Source organism: Lepidochelys olivacea (assembly GCF_965140295.1).
Source record: "Lepidochelys olivacea isolate rLepOli2 genome assembly, chromosome: 23".
In the NCBI taxonomy this organism is placed as follows: Eukaryota; Metazoa; Chordata; order Testudines; family Cheloniidae; genus Lepidochelys; species Lepidochelys olivacea.
The window spans coordinates 6,686,592-6,709,256 of NC_140433.1; the positions used below are offsets into that span (position 1 = coordinate 6,686,592).

At 61.8% G+C, this 22,665-nt stretch overlaps 1 protein-coding gene across 3 annotated transcripts in view; it reads right to left on the minus strand.

The window, feature by feature from the left end:
• Nucleotides 1-2,449: 2,449 nt before the first annotated feature.
• The window catches only part of PPP1R13L (protein phosphatase 1 regulatory subunit 13 like), a 30,187-nt gene continuing 9,971 nt past the window's right edge, over nucleotides 2,450-22,665 (minus strand). Inside the window, exons 2-13 of one of the 3 annotated variants that reach the window (XM_084612370.1) lie at nucleotides 13,986-14,091; nucleotides 12,901-13,031; nucleotides 10,994-11,537; nucleotides 10,255-10,353; nucleotides 9,856-9,953; nucleotides 8,859-9,276; nucleotides 7,524-8,065; nucleotides 6,720-6,857; nucleotides 6,117-6,250; nucleotides 5,321-5,487; nucleotides 4,007-4,206; nucleotides 2,450-2,650 (exon numbers count right to left, since the gene is read on the minus strand). In XM_084612370.1, the coding sequence (XP_084468496.1) occupies nucleotides 2,612-2,650; nucleotides 4,007-4,206; nucleotides 5,321-5,487; nucleotides 6,117-6,250; nucleotides 6,720-6,857; nucleotides 7,524-8,065; nucleotides 8,859-9,276; nucleotides 9,856-9,953; nucleotides 10,255-10,353; nucleotides 10,994-11,537; nucleotides 12,901-13,031; nucleotides 13,986-14,040 (2,565 nt within the window). In that variant the 5' untranslated portion in view covers nucleotides 14,041-14,091 and the 3' untranslated portion in view covers nucleotides 2,450-2,611. Of the gene's footprint in view, nucleotides 2,651-4,006; nucleotides 4,207-5,320; nucleotides 5,488-6,116; nucleotides 6,251-6,719; nucleotides 6,858-7,361; nucleotides 8,066-8,858; nucleotides 9,277-9,855; nucleotides 9,954-10,254; nucleotides 10,354-10,993; nucleotides 11,538-12,900; nucleotides 13,032-13,985; nucleotides 14,092-22,665 lie in introns of all 3 variants that reach the window. The other 2 variants (XM_084612369.1, XM_084612368.1) reach the window with 2 other exon arrangements.

The window sequence follows — 22,665 nt, forward strand, 5'->3', positions numbered from 1 at the left end:
CCTCACTATTTTACCCCTTTTTCCAGATCATTTATGAATATGTTGAACAGCCCTGATCCCAGTACAGACCCTTGGGAGACACCACTATTTACCGGCTCTCTCATCTGTGAAAACTGACCATTTATTCCTACTCTTTGTTTTCTGTCTTTTAACCAGTTACTGGTCCATTCCCTTTTATCCCATGACAGTTTATTTTGCTTAGAGTCTTTGGTGAGGGACCTTGTCAAAAGTTTTCTGAAAGTCCAAGTAAACTATATCCATGAAATCATCTTTGTCCTCATGTTTGTTGACTTCCTCAAAGAATTCAAATAGATTGGGGAGGCATGATTTCCCTTTACAAAAGCCATGTTGATTCTTCCCAAATAAATCGCGTTTATCTATGTGTCTGATAATTCTGCTTACTATAGTTTCAACCAATTTGCCTGGTACTGAAGTTAGGCTTAGTGGTCTGTATTTGCCAGCATTGCCTCTGGACCCTTTTTAAAAATTGGAGTCACATTAGCTATCCTCCTGGTCATCTGGCACAGAGGCTGATTTAAGTGATAGGTTACATACCACGGTTAGTATTTCTGCAATTTCATATTTGAATTCCTTCAGACCTCTTGGGTAAATACCGTCTGGTCCTGAAGACTTGTTACTGTTTAATTTACCAATTTTTTCCAAAACCTCCTCTATCAATCACTCAATCTGGGACAGTGCCTCAGATCTGTCACCTAAAAAGAATGGCTCATTTCTGTTTTCCTTAGTAGGATCCAATGTCCAATTTTTAAAGGATGTCTCTTTGTCTCTAACCACCTCTTTTACACTCTTGTTTAGCCATGGCAGAATTTTTTCCCCATCAGGGGTATACATTTAGTGTGAGCCTCTATTAGGGTGCTTTAAAGTTCTCAGAACCAAGCACAGTCTGTTTAGCTGATCCCAGAGAAGACTGAAAAGTGACTCAATCACAGCAACTTCAGAGCAGCCAAACTAGGTACTAAAGGGCACTTTAATCTAATGGAGAAAAGCAGAACAAGAACCAATGGCTACAAGTTGGAACCTGACACATTCCAGTTAGAAATTAGGCATAAATATTCCCCAGTGGAACAAACTCTCCAGGGCAGTGGTGGATTCTCCACCTCCTGATCTCTCCCAGTACAACCTGGCTGCCTTTTGGGAAGAAAACTTCAGCCAAGCACAAGCGACTGGGTCCCTACAGGGGTAACTCGGAGGCAGCTCCCTGGCCTGTGATAAAGCAGGTCAGACTAGATGATCTAATGGGCACGTCTGGCCTTGGAATCAGAGAGAAATACAGGTTCTCCCACTGGAGTATCGTCAGCCTCTCTCGTATGCACAGCAGCCAGCCGCACAGGGACCGGCAGCAGGCTTCATGCGAAGGGCTGCACGACAGCACAGCTGCATCCCCAGCCCATTGGGGTTCTCTGGCTCGGCCACACACCTCCAAGCTGCCCCATTGATTGGAAAGCTTTTCCCCCCTTCAGCCTCATGCCAACATAGCAAACAGCCGGAGATGAGTGGCGGAGAACCAGGGCCTGTGTGGGGAACTTACACGGCACAAGTTGAGCTGAGGCGTAGCTGAGGTAGCGGGGGGCAGAGGGACATCTTTGGGGAGAGGCCTGTGAGTGAAGGGCACAGAGTGGGGCTCAGCTCTCAGCCTCGTTCCCCACTCCCTGGCTGAATGGGGGCTGGGCACCAAGCCCCATGGGAAAGGAGGACAGCAGCATCATAGGGCCTATTGTACTGGTACCAGGAGTGCTGCCAGACTGCGGAGGAAGCTGGGCCCTGCACCTTCTTGGCCTGGACCTCTGTGGAAGTGCTCAGGCTCCAGTTAGGGTGAAGCCCCCAGAACCTCACCGCTGGGGGTCACCGAGCTGACTGGCCGCAATGCATGCTGGGACCCAAAGTCTCCATGGGCTGCATGTCCATATCTTGAAGGATTCTCTCGCTGTATGCCCATTAGGTGGGGCTGGCAAGTAGGTGCGCCTGGGCCCAGCGATTCCCACAGGAACACAGCTGCTCTGAGACTGGGCCAGGAAATGACCGCTCCCCCCGCAGCTTCCCCCAGCCAGGGCACCGGGTCAGGCTGGAGCCCACAGGGTTGGGGAGGAGCAGGGTGGCACCTGGTCTGGCACAGGAGGCTGCCCCCGCCACACTCACCCACCCTCGGGTTTTCCCAAGGGACGGACTGTTTAGTTTGGTTAGAGACCAATTTGAATTTGTTCCCCCCTCCCCCTGCAGTCACGCATACCAGTCTCTGACGCGGATGAGCCAAGGATGGGGCCCGACTGAATCCAGGGTGAGACCCAGCTCCCACCAACGCTCTTACCCCCCCACAGTGAACGCCAAAGCCATGATTCCCCTTCCCCCCCCCGCCCATCCCACCTCTCTGCCAGCAGGACATCCACCCTGCCCAGCTGGCTCCCTGGCAGCCCTACCCCCCCCCCCCGTCCTCACAGCCCCCAGGGGCCAATTGACCAAGTCCTTGGAAGAGGGGAGCACTTCCCAGCAGGGGAGAATCCCAGCAGCAGAACCCCATGTTCCCCCCAGCCCCTAAGTTCATCAGGTGCCAGCTGCATTCCCAGCAGCAGCAGATGAGCCGTGTGCTGGTGCATTAGACCTTCTTCCGCTGAGGCCTCACCCTGGGGAATAGCTGAGGGAGGAAGGAGAGAGAGAGAGAGAGTGAGCTTCACCACAGCAGTGCCCTCCCAGCAACCGCAGCGCCACGAGCTTCCCCACAGCAGTGCCCTCCCAGCAACCGCAGCGCCACGAGCTTCCCCACAGCAGTGGCTATTGGGCAGTCGTGGTCAGAAGCCTGCCAGTGTTCAAGGGTCCACAGCTCCACCAGGAAGTCTGCCCATACCCCAGATCCTGGCTGGAACTGGGACTCCAGGGACTGGCCGGCTCCCAGCTGTGGAACCGCTAAGTGAAACTGACATTCTTCTCTGTTTCATGGCTGCTATTCAGGGAATAGCTCTGAATTCTTGTCAGTTTCACAACTCTGTTTCAGGAACACCATATTCTGGTCTTTCTCAAACCAATTTTTCAGGGATCTCTGGTTCGCCAGGGAATTTTGGTAAATTTATTTTCTGAATCGGAACCAAGCAAATTAGAAAACACCAAAGCTTCAGGACAACTGAAATCCCCGAGTCTCGGGCCAAACACACACCAGCACAGCTAGGTCCATCGGGGGGGCGTAAAAAAACCACACCAGCCAGTGACCCAGCTATGCTGGCAATGCCCCTAGTGTGTAGACAGCATTGTCGAGGAAGGCTCAGGCAGGTTCAGCTTCTGGGGTTCGGGGATGTGGTGTTCCTAAGGCAACAGAACTCCTCCTATTGTCAGCATACGCTGCGTCTGCACTAGGGGCTCTGCTGCCATAGCACAGGTCCGCAAAGTGTGCGACGCACCCCCTGGGGGTGTGTGGAGGAACACCCAGGGGGTGCAGCGGGGTCTGGGCCAGCCCCCATGGGGGCGGGGAGGAGGGGAGAGAGTGCTACCCAACCCTGCTCCGCTACCAGGTCTGATCCAGCCCTGCCTCCAGCCACGTCCCTGGCTCCCAGCCCCACCCCTGGCCCTCTGCTCCCTGCCCCACGGCAGCCCCCAGCCTCGGCTGCTGCTCCATTCCCGGCCAGAGCCAAGGCTGGGAGTGGAGACACACCTGGCTGCCGGCCTCCACCGTAGCCTGGCTGCAGCTCCACTCCTACCCCCAGCCTCGGCCCCTAGCCACAGCCACACTCCTGGCCCCTGACTCGCCCCCAGCCTTGCCCCCTTAACTCAAGCCACGTCCCCCCGCCCCAAGCCGCAGCCCCAGCCCGAGCTCTGGGAGACTGGAGGCGTGGACGGGGTAAGGAGGGTGCAACCCTCAAAAGTTTGGGGACCAACTGTGCTGTAGGCTTTGCAGTGAAGACACAGCCTAGATCAGGTCTGCTCCCAGGTGGTTCCAGCACGGCCCGTCCTCCTCCAGCCCCAGCCCCTCCCACCCCGGTGAGCTCAGGGCAGGGCTCACCCCAAAGTAGTTCTTGGGCACGTAGCCCTCCTGGCCATAGAGCGAGGCCCACCACCAGTCCAGCTCCTCCTGGCTGTCGCGCCGCAGCACGGTGACCGGCTCCCCCTCGCGGAACGACAGCTCGTCGCTGAACTCAGCGCTGTAGTCCCATAGAGCATACAGCACCCCGTTGTTCAGCAGCCCCATGTTCTGCTCCACATCTGCAACAACAGCCCAGCCGGGCGGCGGGGGGGGGGCGTGAGCCAGACACCACCACGGGGATGGGGGGAGGCGCACGAGCAAACCAGCCGCCGCCACGGGGGGTGGGGGAGGGAAGAGAATGAACCAGCTGCCACAGGCTTGGGAGGCATAGGGATCAGCCAGCAACCCCAGGGGAGGCCCAAGTCCCTCAGTGGAATAACCCAGCCTCCTGGCCCCACCAGCCACCCGGCCCTTCCTTCCCCCATAGAAGTGCCCCACCCCTTCCCCCCAGAGTGGTCAAGCCCCAGGCCTCTCCCCACGCCACAAAGCTGCCCCCATGTCACGGAGTCCCCGGGCGATGCTCTGGAACTGCTCCCCATGAAGCCAGTCAGGACTCTGGGGAAGTCTCCTCGCTGTGAGCAGCCTGTCTGCAGAACACACAGCTCACACAGCTTCCACCTTCCTGGGTCTGACCTCGGAGCATTCAGCCTCCTCTGCCCCTCCGTGAGCTTCCCACAGCGAGCCCGTCCAGGCAGGCTCCTGGGGAAGCCGGAGGCTCCTGCACCCCAGCTCCGCAGTCAGACGTGACTCTCAGCCAGCCAGTAAAACAGAAGGTTTATTAGACGACAGGAACATGGTCTAACACAGAGCTTGTAGGTGCAGAGAACAGGACCCCTCAGCTGAGTCCATTTTGGGGGCCAGTGAGCCAGACAACCACGTCTGCACTTCACTTCATGTCCCCAGCCAACCCCAAACTGAAACTCCCTCCAGCCCTCCCCCTCTGGGCTTTGTCCCTGTCCCGGGCCAGGATGTCACCGGATTCCTTTGTTCTCCAACCCTTTAGCTCTGGCCTTGCAGGGGGGAAGGGCCCAGGCCATCAGTTGCCAGGAAACAGGGTGTCGGCCATTCTCTGTGTCCAGACCCCTGCACACACCTGCCCTCTAGGGCTCTGCAATGGTCATACACCCTTACCCCACCACCTAGAGACTTAAGAACTGCATGGGGGAAACTAAGGCACCCCCACACTGTTCAGAGGAAACATTAAGAACAGTCCTGCTTCGTCACATCCCACCCCGCCCCTATGAGGTTGACCCCCGCCCGTCCCCCGCTCCTCCCCATGGTGGCCCCCCTCACCGGCCAAGTAGTTGAAGCACTCGCTGTAGCCCTCCCGGTAGGGGTCGCACTTCTCGAGGGCCATGCTGCCGTCGCTGAAGGTGGTGGTGAAGATGGCGGCTCCGTGCCGGATGAGGGCCATGCAGATGGCTGTGTCGTTGCAAGAGGCGGCACAGTGCAGGGGAGTCCTGGGGGCAGGAGGGACAAGCTGACAGGCACCCAGGGCAGTGGGGGGCTCTGCTGGGACCATCAGCGTCTGCCTGCACCAGGGGGCACGACGGCAACCTGGGGCAGGCAGCACCTGGGACAGGGAGGGACCCCAGCCACGCACACAGTACCCGCCCACCCACCCACCCACCTCAACCCTGCCCGGGCCCACGGGGAGCACGAGGGCACAAGGCTGGGCCTGGCATGCTGCAAGGGAGGGGCAGGGCCAGGGTGCAGAGCTGGGCATCAGGCACTGGGTGATAGGGGGGCATGGGGGCTAGAGCAGCGCAGCTGCTCTGAGGTGCCAGGGCTGTGCAGCAGGAGCTCGAGGGCAGGGATGTGGCTGCACATAGGATGAGGGCACTGGGATGCTGGGGCAACGCTGGCAGGTACGGGGCTGCATGACAGGGGGCCACAGGGCAGCGCTGGCAGGCATGGGGCTGAGTGGCGAAGGGCCACGGGGCAGTGCTGGGAGGCGCGGGGCTAGACACTGAGACGCAGGGTGCCAGGGCCGCATGGCGGGCACCAGTGGGCACAAGACTGCATGGTGGGTGCTGACAGGCACACGAGCGCAGGTCGGCTGCCAGCGGCTGCATGGGCAGGCGCTCACCATCCGTGGCTGTCCATGGAGTTGACGTTGGCGCCCACGCTGATGAGGAAGTCGACGATGTTGTGGTTGGCCCCGCAGATCGCGTTGTGCAGAGCTGTGATGCCCTCATCGTTGGGCTGGCTCGGGTCGTTGAGCTGCAGGCCAGAGCGGGTGAACTTAGAAAACGCTGCCAACGGCCTGTCCCAGGGTTGTGCCCCCTGCTCCCCCCCGCACACCGGGCCCGTCCCAGGGGCTGTGTCCATCCTGATCCACCAGAACATGGCAGGACACTCGCCATCTCCCTGACCACTGTTGACAAAGGAGCCAGAGCAGCCGCCCAGGGGCCTGCCGGCTGTGGGGTACAGGGATGTGCTGGGCCTGCCCATGGGGGGCCCCTTGGCTGAGTCCCGCGGGGATCACGGGCTGACGGGGCAGCAGCTTTCGCTCACCAGTCACAGGGGCTGGAGTCCGTGTCTAGCTGGCCAGGCCCCAGCCGGACGAAGGGGACAGGGCAGCCTGGGGGTGCACCGGCCCCCGGCCATTGCCTCCTGCCCAGTCCGCGCTCAGCAGAGGATTCCAGGCCAGGCCTGTCTCCAGAGGGGCGGAGCGGGGCAGCAGCCTCACCTCGTTCACTGCCTGCTGCACCACGTCCAGCTCGCCCGTCAGGGCCGCGTCCAGCAGCAGCACCAGGGGGTTGAGCTGCACCCGTTTCCCCAGCCGCCGCCTCGGGGACGAGACCTTGCGCAGCGCCGAGCGCTTCTCCTGCAGGCACGCAAGGGGCAAGGTCACAGTGTGGGCGGGAGGGGCCGGAGCTCGGGCTGTGCCGGCGAGCGGGGAGGCCAGTTCTGGGAGTTGCGGGGGTGGGGGGACCGGCTGACAACTCCATGGGTGCACCAGGGAGGTTGGGGGGGCCCTGTCCTGGGGCTGTGGGGAGGGGCTGGCTGACAACTCCATGGCTGTACTTACAGAGCTGGGCGTTGGGGTGCCGGGGCTGGGGGGGTGGAGGGGGGAAGGTGTTTGTCTGAGAGCTCCATGGTGCACTTAGAGGGCTGGGAGCCAGGGTGCCGGGGCTGGGGCGGGGAAGGGGTTTGGCTGACAGCTCCTCGGTGCACTCACAGGGCTGGGCGTCGGGGTGCCACGGCTGGGCATCGGGGTGCTGGGGGCATGTCGGGCTAACAGCTCTATGGTGCACTTACAGGACTGGGCGTCAGGGTGCGGGGCTGGGGCGGGGAAGGGGTCTGGCTGACAGCTCCTCGGTGCACTTACAGGGCCGGGCGTCAGGGTGCCGGGGCTGGGCGTCGGGGTGCCGGGGCTGGGGTCTGGCTGATAGCTCCTCGGTGCACTTACAGGGCCGGGCGTCGGGGTGCCGGGGCTGGGCGTCGGGGTGCCAGGGCTGGGGTCTGGCTGACAGCTCCTCGGTGCACTTACAGGGCCGGGCGTCGGGGTGCCGGGGCTGGGCGTCGGGGTGCCGGGGCTCTCTGTAACAGCCAGCAGGGGCAACGCTGCGGGTGCTGGTGGGCTCTGGGGCGAGGGCGTCGGGGCAGGGCTGACCGGGGTGGCTGCCTTCAGCTCAGCTGTCTCCGTGATGAGTGGCAGGTCGTCCCCCACCGACACGGCCTCCTCCTTGCGGCCCCGGTGATGGAAGAGGCGGCTGATGAGCTGCTGGTATTGCTTCTTGTGGGTGGGCGGCAGGACAGGGCCGGGGCTCTGCTCCATGGAGCCACGGCGCTTCAGGGGCCGGGGAATCTCCGCCAGCACCCGAGCCACCTCCTTGAACTCGGGCACCTTCTGAGCCTCGGGGGGCAGGACAGGCTGCAGGCGGGTGGGGCTCAAGGGGCGAGCCACCTCCTCCGTCTCTGCTGGCTCGCTGCTCCGCAGGATGCTCTCCAGCTCGGGCTCCGTGTCGCCCCCCACCGGGGCCCCTCGCACGGGCTCCACCGGTGCTTCAAGGGCTGAGGCCCTTCCCGCGGCTGGTAGAGACATGGCAGGTCAGCACACCCAAGTCCTCAACCCCAGTGAGCACCCCCAGAAAAGGGGCAGCACCCCCAGACTCAGACCCAGTACAGCACCCCTAACCCTGGGCAGCACCGTGAGATCCAGACTCCAGTCAGCACTCTCAGATTCATGACAGCACCCCTAGACCCAGGGAAGCCAAGGCAGCACCCCAGATCCACAGGGGGAACCAGGGCAGCATCTCTTCCCCAGCCCTAGGCCAGCACCCCCAGGCCCAGACCCCAGTTAGCACTCCTAGACCCAGTCAGCACCCCACAGGCCAAGGACAGCATCTCTAGACCCAGGGGAGCCAGGGCAGCACCCCCTTTCCCAGATCCACAGGAGGAACCAGGGCAGCACCCTCAGACCTACACCCCAGTCAGCACCCCCAAACCCTAGTCAGCACCCAGAAGCCCAGACCCCAGGGGAGCACCCCCAGACCCAGGGGGTCCAAGGCAGCACCCCCTTCCCCAGATCCACAGGGGGAACCCGAGCAGTACCCCTTCCCTAGACACTGGGCAGCACCCCAAGACCCAAAGGGGAGCTCCAAAACCTACTCAGTTCCTCCCTTATCCCAACAGCTCGGGGGAGTCCTGGATCCACTCCCAGCCCCCTGGCCCTTGCAATATCCAGCCCCGTTGCTGAGTGCAGAGCAATTCCTCCTGTTTCCCCCCACACTCTGCCCCATGGTGCTAGGGGTCTGACCTCACCCCCGCCCCGGGGGAACCAGGAGACCATCAGGCCCTGCAACATCTGCCCCAGGTCTCTCACCTTCAGCCCCCGACGGGGCCGGCCGCAGAGGAGCCTGGGACGGAGGAGACAGCTGCTGGAGCTGGGGCTGCTTCTGTGGGGAGCGGAGGAAGATGGGGGAGCCTGGGGCTCCCTGGGGCTGGCCCTTGGCACTGGAGGCTCCGGATGCCCAGAAGGCGTTTTGCAGCTTGAAGATCATGGAGAGGGGCAGAGGCTTGTGGCGTTTCGCCCGCGTGCCCTGCAGGCTGGGGGGCGGCATGGCGATGCGTGAGATGGGCTGCTGGGAGAACTGCCAGTTGCGGGGCAGGGTGCCCGTCTGGCTGGCGGGCAGCAGCCTGCGGAAGGAGCTGTCTGGTCTGCGCTCGCTGGGCAGCAGGGACACTTTGTAGTTGCGGGGCAGCGTGGCACTGTGCATGGCATAAGGCTGGGGGTGCTCGTCCTGGAGGGGAGAGAGGGGGCTGTGAGCCAGCCAGGATCAGATGCAGTGCTGAGAACACCCCCCACCTTCCCCCAGCAGCACAGGGGGACACCCAGCCATAAGTCATTGCAGCTCCCACACCTAGTCAGTACAGCTCTGGCTCCAGGGTCCCACCAGCAGCGGGGCAGGGCCCATGCAGGGCTGCCAGCCACAGGAGCTGCCTGCTGCCAGATGCAGGGCTGCCAGGTTCCCAGCACAGGGGCGAACTCACAGGCCCAGCTGGCCCCAAACCTCCCTCCCGTCACCCCAGATCAGGCCCACTGGTCCAGCTAGCCCCATCCCTGCGCCAGTGGCCCCAGATCAAACTCCTGGCCCAGCTAGCCCCACCCCTGCGCCAGTGGCCCCAGATCAGACCCACAGGCCCAGCTACCCCAGTATCTGGTCTCTGGCAGGGGTCACCTTGGCCTGATTCAGATGCAGATGAATTCTCTTCACCCCCCAGAGCACACAGGGACTGGTGCTGTGACTCCTTCCTCCCCATGTGGTACCACGCTATGGGCCAGCCCCACTGGCTGCTAGCCCTGCCTGGCCAGCACTTACCTTGCCTTGCCCTGCGACCCCATCCAGGCTCGATTCCCTCCAAGGAGCCAGCTTCAGCCCCGCGGGCACCTGCCTGAGCCCTGTGTGCACATCTCCTCCTGCAGGAAGGCAGCTGGTGAGGTGGGGGGCTCCCATGTTATCGCAGGGGACAAGCCACACACTGCTTTTCTGTCCTGCTAGGGTGGGGATCTGAGGGGCTCTGTGTGGAAATGGAGCTGGCACCCATCATAGGACAATGCTAGGAGCGACCCCCCCCGGTGCTGCCAGCTCCCCCGCGGCCTGCCAGGGACCCCTGGCGCTGCCAGCTCCTCCACAGCCAGGAGCTTCCCAGAGACTGGGAGGGAGAGAGAGAAGTCTGTTCCTCCCCCCAGGCCCTCCCCATGGACCCTGGGCACTCACTCTCGTAGCCGGCCGAGTGGGATGATTTCTTCTCGTACGCCACGTCCAGGTCCGACTCGTTCCAGCTCCTCTGGGGCCTTCGCCGGATCACCAGGTCATCTGGAGAGAGAGACTCTGAATGGTCTCACCCCACCCCCAGCCCCCCCAGCACCTGGGTCCTCAGCCCTGCCCTGCCCCCAGCAGGGGCCATGCCAGCCCCAGGATGGGGGATGGGCAGGGGAGACCTCACCAGCATGACCCAGAGACCTCCACGTCCCCCAGGGAAGTAACTGCCTGTCTGAGCACCGCAGCTCGTCCCTGCTCTGAGCCAGGGGTCCATGCCCCGCCCCACCCCACCTTTTACTGGCTGTAAGGGTGAGCAATGGGGAGGGGAGGAGCAAGCAGGGGGCAGGGTCTTGGGGGGGAAGAGGTAGTGCGGGAGCGGGGCTTCAGGGGAGGGGACAGCCCGGGATCAGGGCCTCAGGGAGAAGGGTCGACACAAGGGCGGGGTCTTGGGAGAATGGGTGGTGTGAGGGCGGGGCCTTGGGGGAAGGGGCGGGGCCACCGTTCAGGCGCCCATGGCCCCCCCCACACTTTTAGAGAACTTTCGTCACCCCTGCTCTGAGTCCCCCTGTAAAGCTGCAGGACACAGCAAGCACCCCTCTAATGCCCCCTAGAGGAACAGGCCCAACGGTGCTCTCCCCTTTCCCCCCAAAGCCATATGGGAGGGGGTCTGTGTGTCAGGCTGGGGCTGGCTTACCTTGGGCCCGGAAGGGGGCGAAGGAGCTGGGCCCAGTGGGGAACAGGCTGTGGCTCTCGTAGGGCGGCGGGTGGGGCGGCCGGGGAGATAGCGCGCGGTCCGGGAAGAACATCTGCAGTGCCGAGGCCTCAGAGGGGGCGGGCGGCAGCCGGGGGGAGCTGGCGCGGCCCGCCGGCCTGGAGAAGGACAGGCGCTCCGTGGCCCCAGCCTGCCACAGGGAGCGCGGGGAGGGCGCGCGTCCCTTGGGGCTGGGCATGGGCAGCGAGTCGTAAGAGACGGGCAGCACCTTGGGCCGGGGCGACTGGGCCCGCTCCAGGGGTTCGCCCTGCAGGTAGAAGGGGGACTGGGGCGAGGCGGGGTGGCCCAGCAGGGCCTTGGCAGGGGGGCTGCAGGCAGCGGTGGGCGAGAAGGTCTCAGCGTGGTAGGAGATGTAGCTGTTGGTGCTCTCCAGGGACAAGTTCTTCCTGGCGTACTGAAGCTGTGGGGACGTGGCCAAGCCAAGCGGCTCTGGGGCGTGCGAGGGGCTGGCGCCGTATCTGTCCACCTGAGAGCGGCAGGGAGAGCAGACAGGCTCAGCACGGGCCTGGCGGCTGCAGCCCCTACCCCATCCAGAGCAAATCAGACTCCTCTTATGGCACCACTGCACCGGCGGGCATAGCACTAGGGGGCGCTGTGCTGCAGGGAGCGGGGCAAGGACTCATTGGGGGCTCTGTCCCTTTGGAGTGAGTGCTGACCCCCACTGGCCCAGCCTGGCACTAGGGGGCGCTGTGCTGCAGGGAGCGGGGCAAGGACTCATTGGGGGCTCTGTCCCTTTGGAGTGAGTGCTGACCCCCACTGGCCCAGCCTGGCACTAGGGGGCGCTGTGCTGCAGGGAGCGGGGCAAGGACTCAATGGGGGCACTGTCCCTTCGAGGTGATTGCTGACCCCCACTGGCCCAGCCTGGCACTAGGGGGCGCTGTGCTGCAGGGAGCGGGGCAAGGACTCAGTAGGGGGCGCTGTCCCTTCAGGGTGAGTGCTGACCCCCACTGGCCCAGCCTGGCACTAGGGGGTGCTGTGCTGCAGGGAGCGGGGCAAGGACTCAGTAGGCGGCGCTGTCCCTTCGGGGTGAGTGCTGACCCCCACTGGCCCAGCCTGGCACTAGGGGGCGCTGTGCTGCAGGGAGCGGGGCAAGGACTCAATGGGGGCTCTGTCCCTTTGGAGTGAGTGCTGACCCCCACTGGCCCAGCCTGGCACTAGGGGGTGCTGCGCTGCAGGGAGCAGGGCAAGGACTCAATGGGGGCACTGTCCCTTTGGAGTGAGTGCTGACCCCCACTGGCCCAGCCTGGCACTAGGGGGCGCTGCGCTGCAGGGAGCGGGGCAAGGACTCAATGGGGGCACTGTCCCTTCGAGGTGAATGCTGACCCCCACTGGCCCAGCCTGGCACTAGGGGGCGCTGTGCTGCAGGGAGCGGGGCAAGGACTCAATGGGGGCACTGTCCCTTCAGGGTGAGTGCTGACCCCCACTGGCCCAGCCTGGCACTAGGGGGCGCTGTGCTGCAGGGAGCGGGGCAAGGACTCAGTAGGGGGCGCTGTCCCTTCAGGGAGAGTGCTGACCCCCACTGGCCCAGCCTGGCACTAGGGGGCGCTGTGCTGCTGGAGGTGCCTTCTTGGGGATGAGAGACCTGAATTCTTGCCCACTTGATTCTTTCACTAGCCCGTTCACAAGACTCCCCTGTGCCAGGGTGTTAGCCCTGGGGTCCTGGTCAAATCCCATCCCTCCTCCCTGAAACATCCCCGGCCAGGTGAAAGTAGAGGATTCTCTTTCCGCTACATCGCACCCCAGAGATGGCTGCATCTCAGTGGTGGGGCAGTGCTCCCCGTGACAAGGCAGTCGTTGCCAAGACAAGCCGTCTCCCTTCCCTGCCGTACCTTGGGCTGCCCAGCAGTCTGCCCTGGGCTGTCCGTCCACAGGGTTTCCAGCTGTCTGGAGAGCTCATCCACCTTGGCTGCGGCCGTGTCCAGCTCTACCTGCTTCAGGTCAATGTGCTTCATAGCTAGGGCTGGGGGAGACGGCACCGTGAGGCTCCGCGCCAGGGCAGGCTCCGCACCCGGCTGGCCTGGGCTATGCAGAGAGCCCAGAGCCATGGCCCTGCGGGGCCCTTGTCCCGATCTGAGTGTACCCGGGCAGGCTGGCGGTTCCAAGAGAGGCCCCTAGACTTGGTGAGCGACAGGGTCCCAGGTTCATCCCATCCCCAGCTTGTCTCCCGAGGAGTCGGTGGGGAGCAGAGCACTCGGGCCTGTTGGTGGGACGGCTGGGCTGCCGGTTCAGCAACAGCAGCCCAAGCGCTCTGGGAGGCTGTGACCAAATAGCTGAAAAGCCACTAGTTATCGCACCCCCCAGAACCCTAATCTACGGCACCCCGAACACCTGGCCACCACACACACCCTCTGCACCCCCAGAACCCCAACCTACTGCACCCCGAACCTCACCCCTGGCCACTTCACACACCTGCCAGCCACCATGCACCCTCGGCACCCCCCAAATCCCCAACCTACTGCACCCCAATCTCCACCCCTTGCCACCTCACACACCTGCCAGCCACCATGCACCCTCAGCACCCCCCAAATCCCCAGCCTACTGCACCCCAATCCCCACCCCGGCCACCTCACACACCTGCCAGCCACCACGCACCACCACCAAATCTCCAACCACCACAAATCCCCCACCCTCCTGGCCACCCCACACACCACCATGCACCCTCTGCTCCCCGCAAAAGCCCAACTCCCTGGCACCCCAAATCCATGAAAGCCACCTTGCCCCCTCCAGCCCCTGGCTATCACCATGCACTACCCCCAAGCCTCTGGTCACCACACATCCACCAGCACCCCTCCTGCCCCCCCAACACCTCCCCCCAGTCACCACACAGCCCCCACCTCTCCCAGCCACTCCCCAGACCACTGTGCACAAAGCACAGGGCCTCCCCACCCTGCGACCCCCAGCCCTCCACCCTTACACTGGAAGTTGAGCTCCAGCAGGTCCTGGGCACCATGCATCTTCTCGCTGGCCATGGTGCAGGGGGCTCCGAGGCCACTGGCCACCAGCTGCAGTGTTGCAGGGATCTGGGGACGAGAAGCACTTCCATTGGGACCCAGAGCTGCCTTCTCAGCCAGGGCCGCCCTCTTGCCCCACCCAGGTGCCAACGGGCTGAGTAGGCGCCCGGTGCTCAGTATCGCTCCCCTGCCCTATGAAGCAGCCCTGGGAGCCAGGGGCGGGGCTGGCTCCTGCCCGGCCCTGGGGATGCAGGCGGAGGGGCTGACTCAGGGCTCTTGGGCAATGGGAGCAGCAGCAGAGACACCTGGCCAGGCCACAGGCGCCGCCCGCTCCAGTGAGCCAGGGCGCCACAGCTGGCATCCAGCACCAAACGGGCCAGGTTCGGGGACGCCTGGGCACCAGGACCCGGCCCTGCCACCGACACAGGGGCTAGGGACACAGCGAACACCCAGCTCACCTGGCACCAACCCCACCAGGTCGGTGATCCTCCAGCCCCTGGCACTTCTGCCCCCCTGCCTGGTGCACAGGCTGGGCACAGCCATGCCTGAGGCTGCTGAGCACCATGCAGGGGAGCAAACCCTCCTGCAGCTGAGCCTGCCACCCACGGCCATCCCAGGCATTGAGCGAACACCCACGGGTGGGCACAGTGACGCACCCGGGCCTGCTCGCCGGGCACATGCAGAGCCAGTAGTGTCCTGCATTTGCAGGGCCAGCAGCACAGCTGCTATCAGCTCTGCTCCGCTGCCCAGCCCCAGTGCCCCCGCCCCCCCAGGGAGCTGCCCAGCCCATGCCTGTCCCCCACCGTAGCTGCCCTCCTACCCCCCCCATCACCCTCCAGGGACCTGCCCATTCCATTCCCCTAGGGGACCCAGCCCCCACCCTGTTACCCAGAATCCCTTGGGGACTGGACTTGCCCCCCACCCCTGTTACCCAGAATCCCTGGGGACCCTGCAGCCCATTCCTGGCTGCATGCTGTGACTGGCTTGAATTGCTTTCAATAATAATAATTAAAACACGCAATCCATTGTGAGGCTCTGCACCGGGCATCCTAGCCGAGAGCAATCACCACCAGAGCTGCCTGCCGTGGGCATCTCTGCCCCGAGTGAGGCATCCCCCCCGGACACGCCAGGCCCGTGCCAGCGGAGACAGCGTGTGGCACCAAAATGGAAGTTATAACGGAGTACACAGGGTGAGCCAGGCCCAATCCAGCTTGCCGTGCCTGAACCAGTCCTCACACCGGGCTAAGGTCCGCCACGGCCCGGCCTGGCACAGCACACCCTCCCCCTAGTGCCACAGCTGCACAAGAGGGGCCGGTCTCCCCCTGGGATCAGCTCCCCGAGACCCCACGACGCAGAGCCAAGCCCCCAGAATAGTCTCCTGAGAGCCAGGAACAAGTGGCATTAGGGTACATGGGGGCAAACCCACCTGGGCACACAGAGACACAAGCACACACATGGGCCCATGGAGGCACAGGCCGGGGGGAGGGAACATGACTGCATGGGGTTGTACAGACAGACAGGCGCACAGTGGCATGGACACACGTACGCCTATTGCGGAGCTAATCCCACGGGACTCTCACATCCATCCATGGGCCCAGAAAGACTGGGGTGGGAGATGGCCCAACCCAGAGCTGAGCCTTGTGCCTCTATCTGGGCCCAGCCAGAACCTGGCCTGTCCTCCTCAGCCACAGGGACCCAGAGCCTGGCTGCTCCTGGGCCCGGGTCACATTGGGCCCCTCGCTGGAAGGATTTTGAGCTGCAGCCTCAGACCCACCGAACCAAGGCTCTGCACTGGGCCCGTCTCCAGTTACCAGCCACAGGCAGGAGCCAAGCCTGGGGCAAGACAAGGGGGCAGAGGGGGGGCACCAGCAAATGAGCTGGGGGACATGCAGTGACGGGTTCAGAGCTATGGGGCAGGGGGTCGAGCTAGCTCCCAGGGCTGAGGCTGTGTTGCCTGGATGTGGGGCTTCCCGGTCTGGTGCCTCCGGGAGCTATTACTGTGGGGTCCAGGCCAGATCGCACCGTCTGCAGCCCCAGAGTTAGGGGCCATGGCCCAACCCCACACACAGACCCTATGCTCTGAGCTGTTCTGCCCCTTCCCCATCATGCCCCTGCAGGCCCCACCCAAATTTCAGGCCAGCTGGGATGCTGCACATGAGCTCCCCCTGGAGCCAGGCAGGGCAGGTGAGCGGAGAGCGCTGGTGTTCACAGCACAGGAGACACCATTTCCCAAGCAGTACAGACCCCTGCCAGGCCGGGAAGGCGCCTGGGGACAATTGCTGCAGGGGAAAGGGCAGGGAAGTGGTGGCTTCTGGGGACCGAGGCCCCTGAGTGCAGCAGGGCGAGGAGGCTGGCTAGACGCCCGCTGCAGGGGGCCATGTTGTGAACATGGAGCACGGTGCTCCCCTCCCCGGTACCACATCCTGAGCCATGGAGAGCTCGGAGGCAGGGGAGAAGAGGGCTAAGGCATCAAGAGAGTGAGGCGCAACTGGGGCAGGGGTAAACCTACCAGTGCAACAGGGGAGCTGGCCCCAGGGAATGCGCGGAGCAACTGGGGATGCCGGGAGCCCACAGGGGGGACAGGCTGGTGAGTCAGGGGATCTAATTCAATTCTGAGCTGCGGACGCCCCATGTGACTTCATCACCACCCCCTACCCCGGGCTGCAGCTACCCCTGAGCTACAGCCGATCGCAGGACCTAGCTAGGCTGGCACCGAGGGCCAGGGAAGGAAGAGCAGGGAGGTCATGGGTGGGGGAAGATGCGGCCAGCTACGGCTGCGGTGGAATGCACAGGCCCTGGGAGGAACCAGCCACAGAGGAAGGGAATTGGAGGGGCTTTGCCATGGGGTCTGGGAAGGAGCAGAGTGAGCTAGGGTGAGCACTATGAGACCCCTGCTCCCAGGGGAAAGGAGGGGCCTGGGGCAGAGGTGCCAACTCCGTGGGTGCTCCGGGGCTGGAGCATCAACAGGAAAAAAAACCAGTGGGTGCTCAGCAGCCACCAGCAGCCCTGCTGATCAGCTCCTCCCCCTTCCTCCCAGCACCTCCTACCCACCAGCAATCAGCTGTTCAGCAGGGCGGGGGGCAGAGGCGATGGCGGGGGGAGCAAGGGTGGGAAGTGGCAGAGGTGGGAAGAGGCGGGGCAGGGCCTTGGGAGAAGGGGGGCAGTAAGGGGCAGGGCCTGGGGTGGAGCAGGGGTCGAGTCCCCCCTGGGAAATTAGCAAGTTGGCACCTCTGGCCTGGGTCACAGAGCCAGCCCCCACCTCCTGGGCCACTGTAAGGTCTGTAGCGTAGTGCGGACATAGCCTGAGATAAGCCAGCATGGGAGCAGCCTTCAAGTACAGACAAGACCCTGATCCTCGCCCCACCCTGGTAAATCCAGGACCAGGGGTTGCAGGGAGGGAAAGAGGATTCCCCAGGCAAGAATCAAAGGTGTGTGGAGCCGCACCAGGGCCAGAGCGGCTCTGTCTGCTTTTCAGGACAGAACCCAGCGGAGCCCAGCCAAGGGGAAGGGCTTTGAGCTGCAGCTATCCGATACCCAACGGAAACAAGTCTGCCTGGGCCTGTCACCTTCCTGCTGGCAGGAGCTCAGGCTGGAGAGGGAGCTGCTTTGCAGGTGGGCTGGGAGTCAGAGCTTCGCTCACCTCACGTCAGCCCAGTCTAAAGTGTGTTAATGCCACTGCGGACCATGCTAACCAAGGCCAGAGAAACAGGCTAGGGGATGGGCCCAGAGCAACCCAGCTAGCCCTCCCGCAGGAGTATCTGCTGGCCAGGAGGGCTGGAGCCTAGCCCTGGGCTGAGTGAGACTCCACAAAGCCTGGCAGGTGTGAGCCCTGTGGAGGGAGGGCAAGGCGAACACTGTCGGGACAGGCTGGGGGCTCTGCCACTCCCTAGCGGGAGATGGGTTCAGCCAGGAATCACCCCAAGGGAGAAGGCTGGGGGCCCCCCATCGCCAGGGATGTACAGACCCAGATTTGGCAAAGGCCCAGGGACAGACTACAAGGATGCTGCTGCTTGGCCCTCTATGGTCGGCCCAGACAGGGCCTTTCTAGTTTCTGCCCCATCGTCCCCTCCTTGTACTCCTGCTTCGGGGTTAGGCCCCCCTCGCTGCGCTCTGCCATGCTGGTACCCATGTAGCTCTGCTCTCATGCTGTGCAGCCCCTCTGCCCCTGGACTGAGCTCCTGGCTGGGGCAGTCCCCCCCCAACCACTCGCGGAGTTACGCCAGCAGCGGAGTGCCTCTGTGGCCCATGCTGAGCTCCGTCTCCTCACCCCCCACTGCCCTGGGAGGGCTCTGCCCTAGAGAAGTGACGGCAGCGCTCTCTGACCAGGGCCACGGACTGCAGCTCCGGAGTCCTGCCGGCTCATGGCCCAGCTGGGACTCTGCCCCAGCATCCGCCAGCTGGGTGACACCCCCCCCCCAAGAATGCCCCTGGCAGAGCAGCGTTAGGCTCACCGCAGGCAGGGCCTCCCAAGGGCAAGGGGGTTGGACCTTCTCGGGCAAGGCCAGGGACTGCTCCCTGCGCTGCCACCTGGGCAGCACCTGGCTCGGCTGCTACCAAGTCTTGATATGCTGCCTTGATGGGTACGCACAACGCACATGCAGACAAAACAGGCAGGTGCACACACACCACAGGTACATACAGCGGATACACACAGTGCATGCAGGCGCACACAGCTCCAGCCACCCTACACACACACAGCACATGCATATACACAGAGGAACATACACCCTCCACCCGCACACAGACACAGTGGAACATACACCTTACACACGCACACAAGACAGACACCCAGTGGAATGTACACCCTCCACCCACACACAGACGCCCAGAGGTGCATACACCTGTAGTGGGGTGGTGACCCCGCTCCTGGGGTCAAAGGAGTGAGAGCAGCTGAGGGAGGCTGGCTGAGTAGCTGGGCACAGCTGGCCCTGATACGAGGGCTGTGAGTAAGGAGTCGTGAGAGTCTCACTCCAGCCCTGGAGCAAGAAGGACCGGGCTGCCTGGAGAGACAGGGTACCTTCAGCAGAGCAGCGCTGGGGAGCTCAGGCCTGGCGATCTCCCAGGCTGAGGCCTGGCAGGAAGGCCTAAGGAGGTACTGGGGCTGCAGGGAGACAGCTGGGGCTAGAAAAACAGCAGGTCCAACCCCCTTGCCCATGATGATTGGCCACTACAGACTGCAGTTTGCCCCAGAGAAAGGGGGCTAGATGACAACTGGCAGTAGCCATTGAGGCAAGGGGGAGGGGAGACCCAGAATATGGGGGATAAGAGGCACAGGGAGGGACACGGGGCCTGACGTGTCTGAAGTACAGTGGTGGAGATAGATGAGGAAGCAGGTACCAGTAGGGATATAACGGCCAGCAGGAGGCGCTCTGAGGCTGGAATGGGCTAATTCCCGGACTGACCAGTAGGAGGCGCCACACCCGTGAGTACCCACTGTGCTATAACACCTTACACACACACACACACAGGTATGTACACCCTACACACACAGAGCACACACACAGGTGTGCAAAGCCCAGGCACTCGCGTGCAAAGCCCAGGAAGCTGGGGCACACCTGTGTGGCTGAATGGCCAGTGGTTTTGCTGAGCGTCTCCCGAGCTCAGCCTGGCATTGCGCATCACTGTGATGCACCATCAGGCTGGAGGAGGTGGGGACAGTTGGGAGACACTGATAGAGATGCCACAGGGTTGTAGCACGTGGGGGTTGAGGCTCTGTGGGGCTGAAGCAGCCTGTCCTGACGCTTCCGAGGTGGGGCAGCATCGCCCTGTAGGTCACTCCTGTCCCCCCTTGTGCATCACCACCGCTGCTCCAGTCGCCCAGCTCTCCAGGCTCTGGTCCTGTCCATCTCTGCTCTAGGATGAAGGTCCCAGGACAAGAGGAAACAGGAAGAGCCATGAAGGGCGCCACAGCCCCCTCCTACCAGCTCCCCAAGCCAGCCTGCAGCTGAACGGAGATATCCCCCGGGGGGCTGCAGCTCAGCTGTGACACTGCAGGAGAAGGGGATGGTGGGAGCGCCAAGCCCAGGAGTGTCAGGCACCCCCGTCACACCAGCCCCTTAGCATCACAGAATATCAGGGTTGGAAGGGACCTCAGAAGGTCGTCTAGTCCAATCCCCTGCTCAAAGCAGGACCAATCTCTAATTTTTGCCCCAGATTCCTAAATGGCCCCCTCAAGGATTGAACTCACAACCCTGGGTTTAGCAGGCCAATGCTCGAACCACTGAGCTATCCGTCCCCCATCCCCCCTTCAGAGAACGAGCCACAGGAAGACTGCTCTCCAGGAGCTCAGTACGCCGGGGAGACGTGGCCCCCGACATGCTCCTGGGGCGCGGCCCCCACCCCCAAATGCACTTGCAAGCCCCCGTAAGATCCTGCTCTGGGAAAGCCCCTTGGCATGCGCTCGACTCCTGGCTTCAGCGGGACTCCAGCGGCTTCCATGGGACTGCACAAGCTCTCAACGGGAAGCAGCTGTTGCGATGCTTTGTGCGCTGCTGCCCCGGGGCACGTGTGTGTGACCCAGAGACGCTTTGGGGGTTTCAAATCATGGGAAAAGTGCATCCCCCCCACCCCCAACTCTGCACTTAACCATTTTTGCCTAAACTTTCCAAGTAGGCGAGGGGCACCGGGGGTCCCTGTGGCCAGGAGGGAAATGGGGCGCCTGGTATCACAGCACAGCCCTTCAAGTGGGACAGGCCCCAGGCCCATTGCTGCTGGCCAGTCAGTCAGGGCTCGAGAATCCTACAGGAAACGGAAGGAGGGGCAGGTCACCAAGGAGCGTACACGGGACCAGCGCAAGTGTGTAGGGACAAAATCAGGAAAGCCAAGGCAAGGAATGAGCTACAGCTGGCCGGGATGTTAGAGCCAACAAGAAGGGGTTCTACAAATACGTCAGGCAGAGAAGAAGAGTAGGGATGGTGAGGGGCTGCTGCTCAATGGAGAAGGCGAGCCAGTAACTGCTCAATGCCTACTTTGCTTCAGTCCTCACACAAGAAAACAGGTGACCGGACGACTAGAGAAGTTACCACAGACATTAAAGGGGACGGGATATCAAGCTGGTTTGACATGATTTGTTCTTAGTAAATCCATGCTGGCTGCTAGTGATCACCCCTTCATCCTCCAGGAATTTGCAAATGGAACATTTTAGACATTGCTCTAATAGATCCCAGGTATTGCGGTCAGGCTGACTTGTCTGTAGTCCCCCGTCTCCTCCTTTCCCCCCTTTTTAAAGATGAGCACCACACTGGCCCTTCTCCTGTCTTCCGGGACCTCTCCCGTCATCCATGAGTTTGAAAATATTATCGCCAGTTGGCTCTGAGATTTCGTCAGCTAATTCCTTCAGCACCTTGGGGTGAATAGCATCCGGCCTCGCGGATTTGAATTCATTCAGGTTGGCCAGAAGATCTCTGATGTGTTCTTTACTTATCCTTCTTTGACAGGGTAGCTGGATTGGTGGCTGGGCGGGATGCAGTGGACATCATATACCTAGACTTTAGCCAGGCTTTTGACACAGTCCCACATGACATTCTGATAAGTAACCTGGAGAAATGTGGGCTCAGCAGAACTACCATTGAGTGGATACATAATTGGTTAAACCACCACAAAGAAAGAGTAACTATAAATGGAATGATGTTGGATTGGAGGGAGGTCTCCAGTGGGGTTCCGCAGGGATCTGTTCTGGGTCTGATGTTGTTTAACGTGTTTATTAATGACCTGGATGTAGGACTAGAGAGCACCCTGATCAAATCTGCAGATGACACAAAGCTGGAGGTGGGAGGTTGCCAACACTTTGGAGGATAGAGCTAGAATCCAAAAGGATCTTGATAAATTAGAGAACTGGGGTATAGACACCACAATGAAATTCAACAAAGACAAATGTAAGGTGCCACCCTTGGGGAGAAAAAAACAAACAGAGAATGGGGGATAACTGGCTTGGCAGCAGCACTACTGAGAAGGATCTGGGAGTTGTGGTGGATCCCAACCTCAACATGAGTCAACAACGTGATGCTGTTGCAAAAAAGCAAATGCAATTTGAGATTGCATTAGCAGAAGTACAGGAGGTGACAGTACCGCTCTGCTAGACACTGCTTAGGCCTCAGCTGGAGGACAGTGTCCAGTTTTGGTCACCAATGTCTAGAAAGGGTGTGGAGAAACTAGAAAGGATCCAGAGGTGAGTGACAAAGATGATCAGAGGGATGGAACGCAAGCCATACGAGCAAAGGTTGAAGGAACTGGGTATGTTTAGTCTTGAAAAGAGGAGATTAAGGGGGGACATGACAATGGTTTTCAAATATTTGAAAGGCTGCCATAAAAAAAGATGGAGATAAGCTGTTCTCTCTTGCCACAAAGGGCAGGACAAGAGGTGATGGGTTCGAACTACAGCACAGCTGATTTAGATTAAATCTCAGAAAAAACTTCCTAACTGTAAGAACAGTAGGACAATGGAACAGACACCTAGGGAGGTCCTTTGCTGGAGGTTTTCAAAAAGAGGCTGGAGCCACCTGTCATGGGTGGTTTAGACACAACAAATCCTGCATCGTGGCAGGTGGTTAGACTAGGTGACCTTTGCCATGCCTTCTCACCCTATGGGTCTATGATTCTAGGTTAGCCTCGCTTGCCCCCGGGGCCCCTCTACAGAACCCTGGC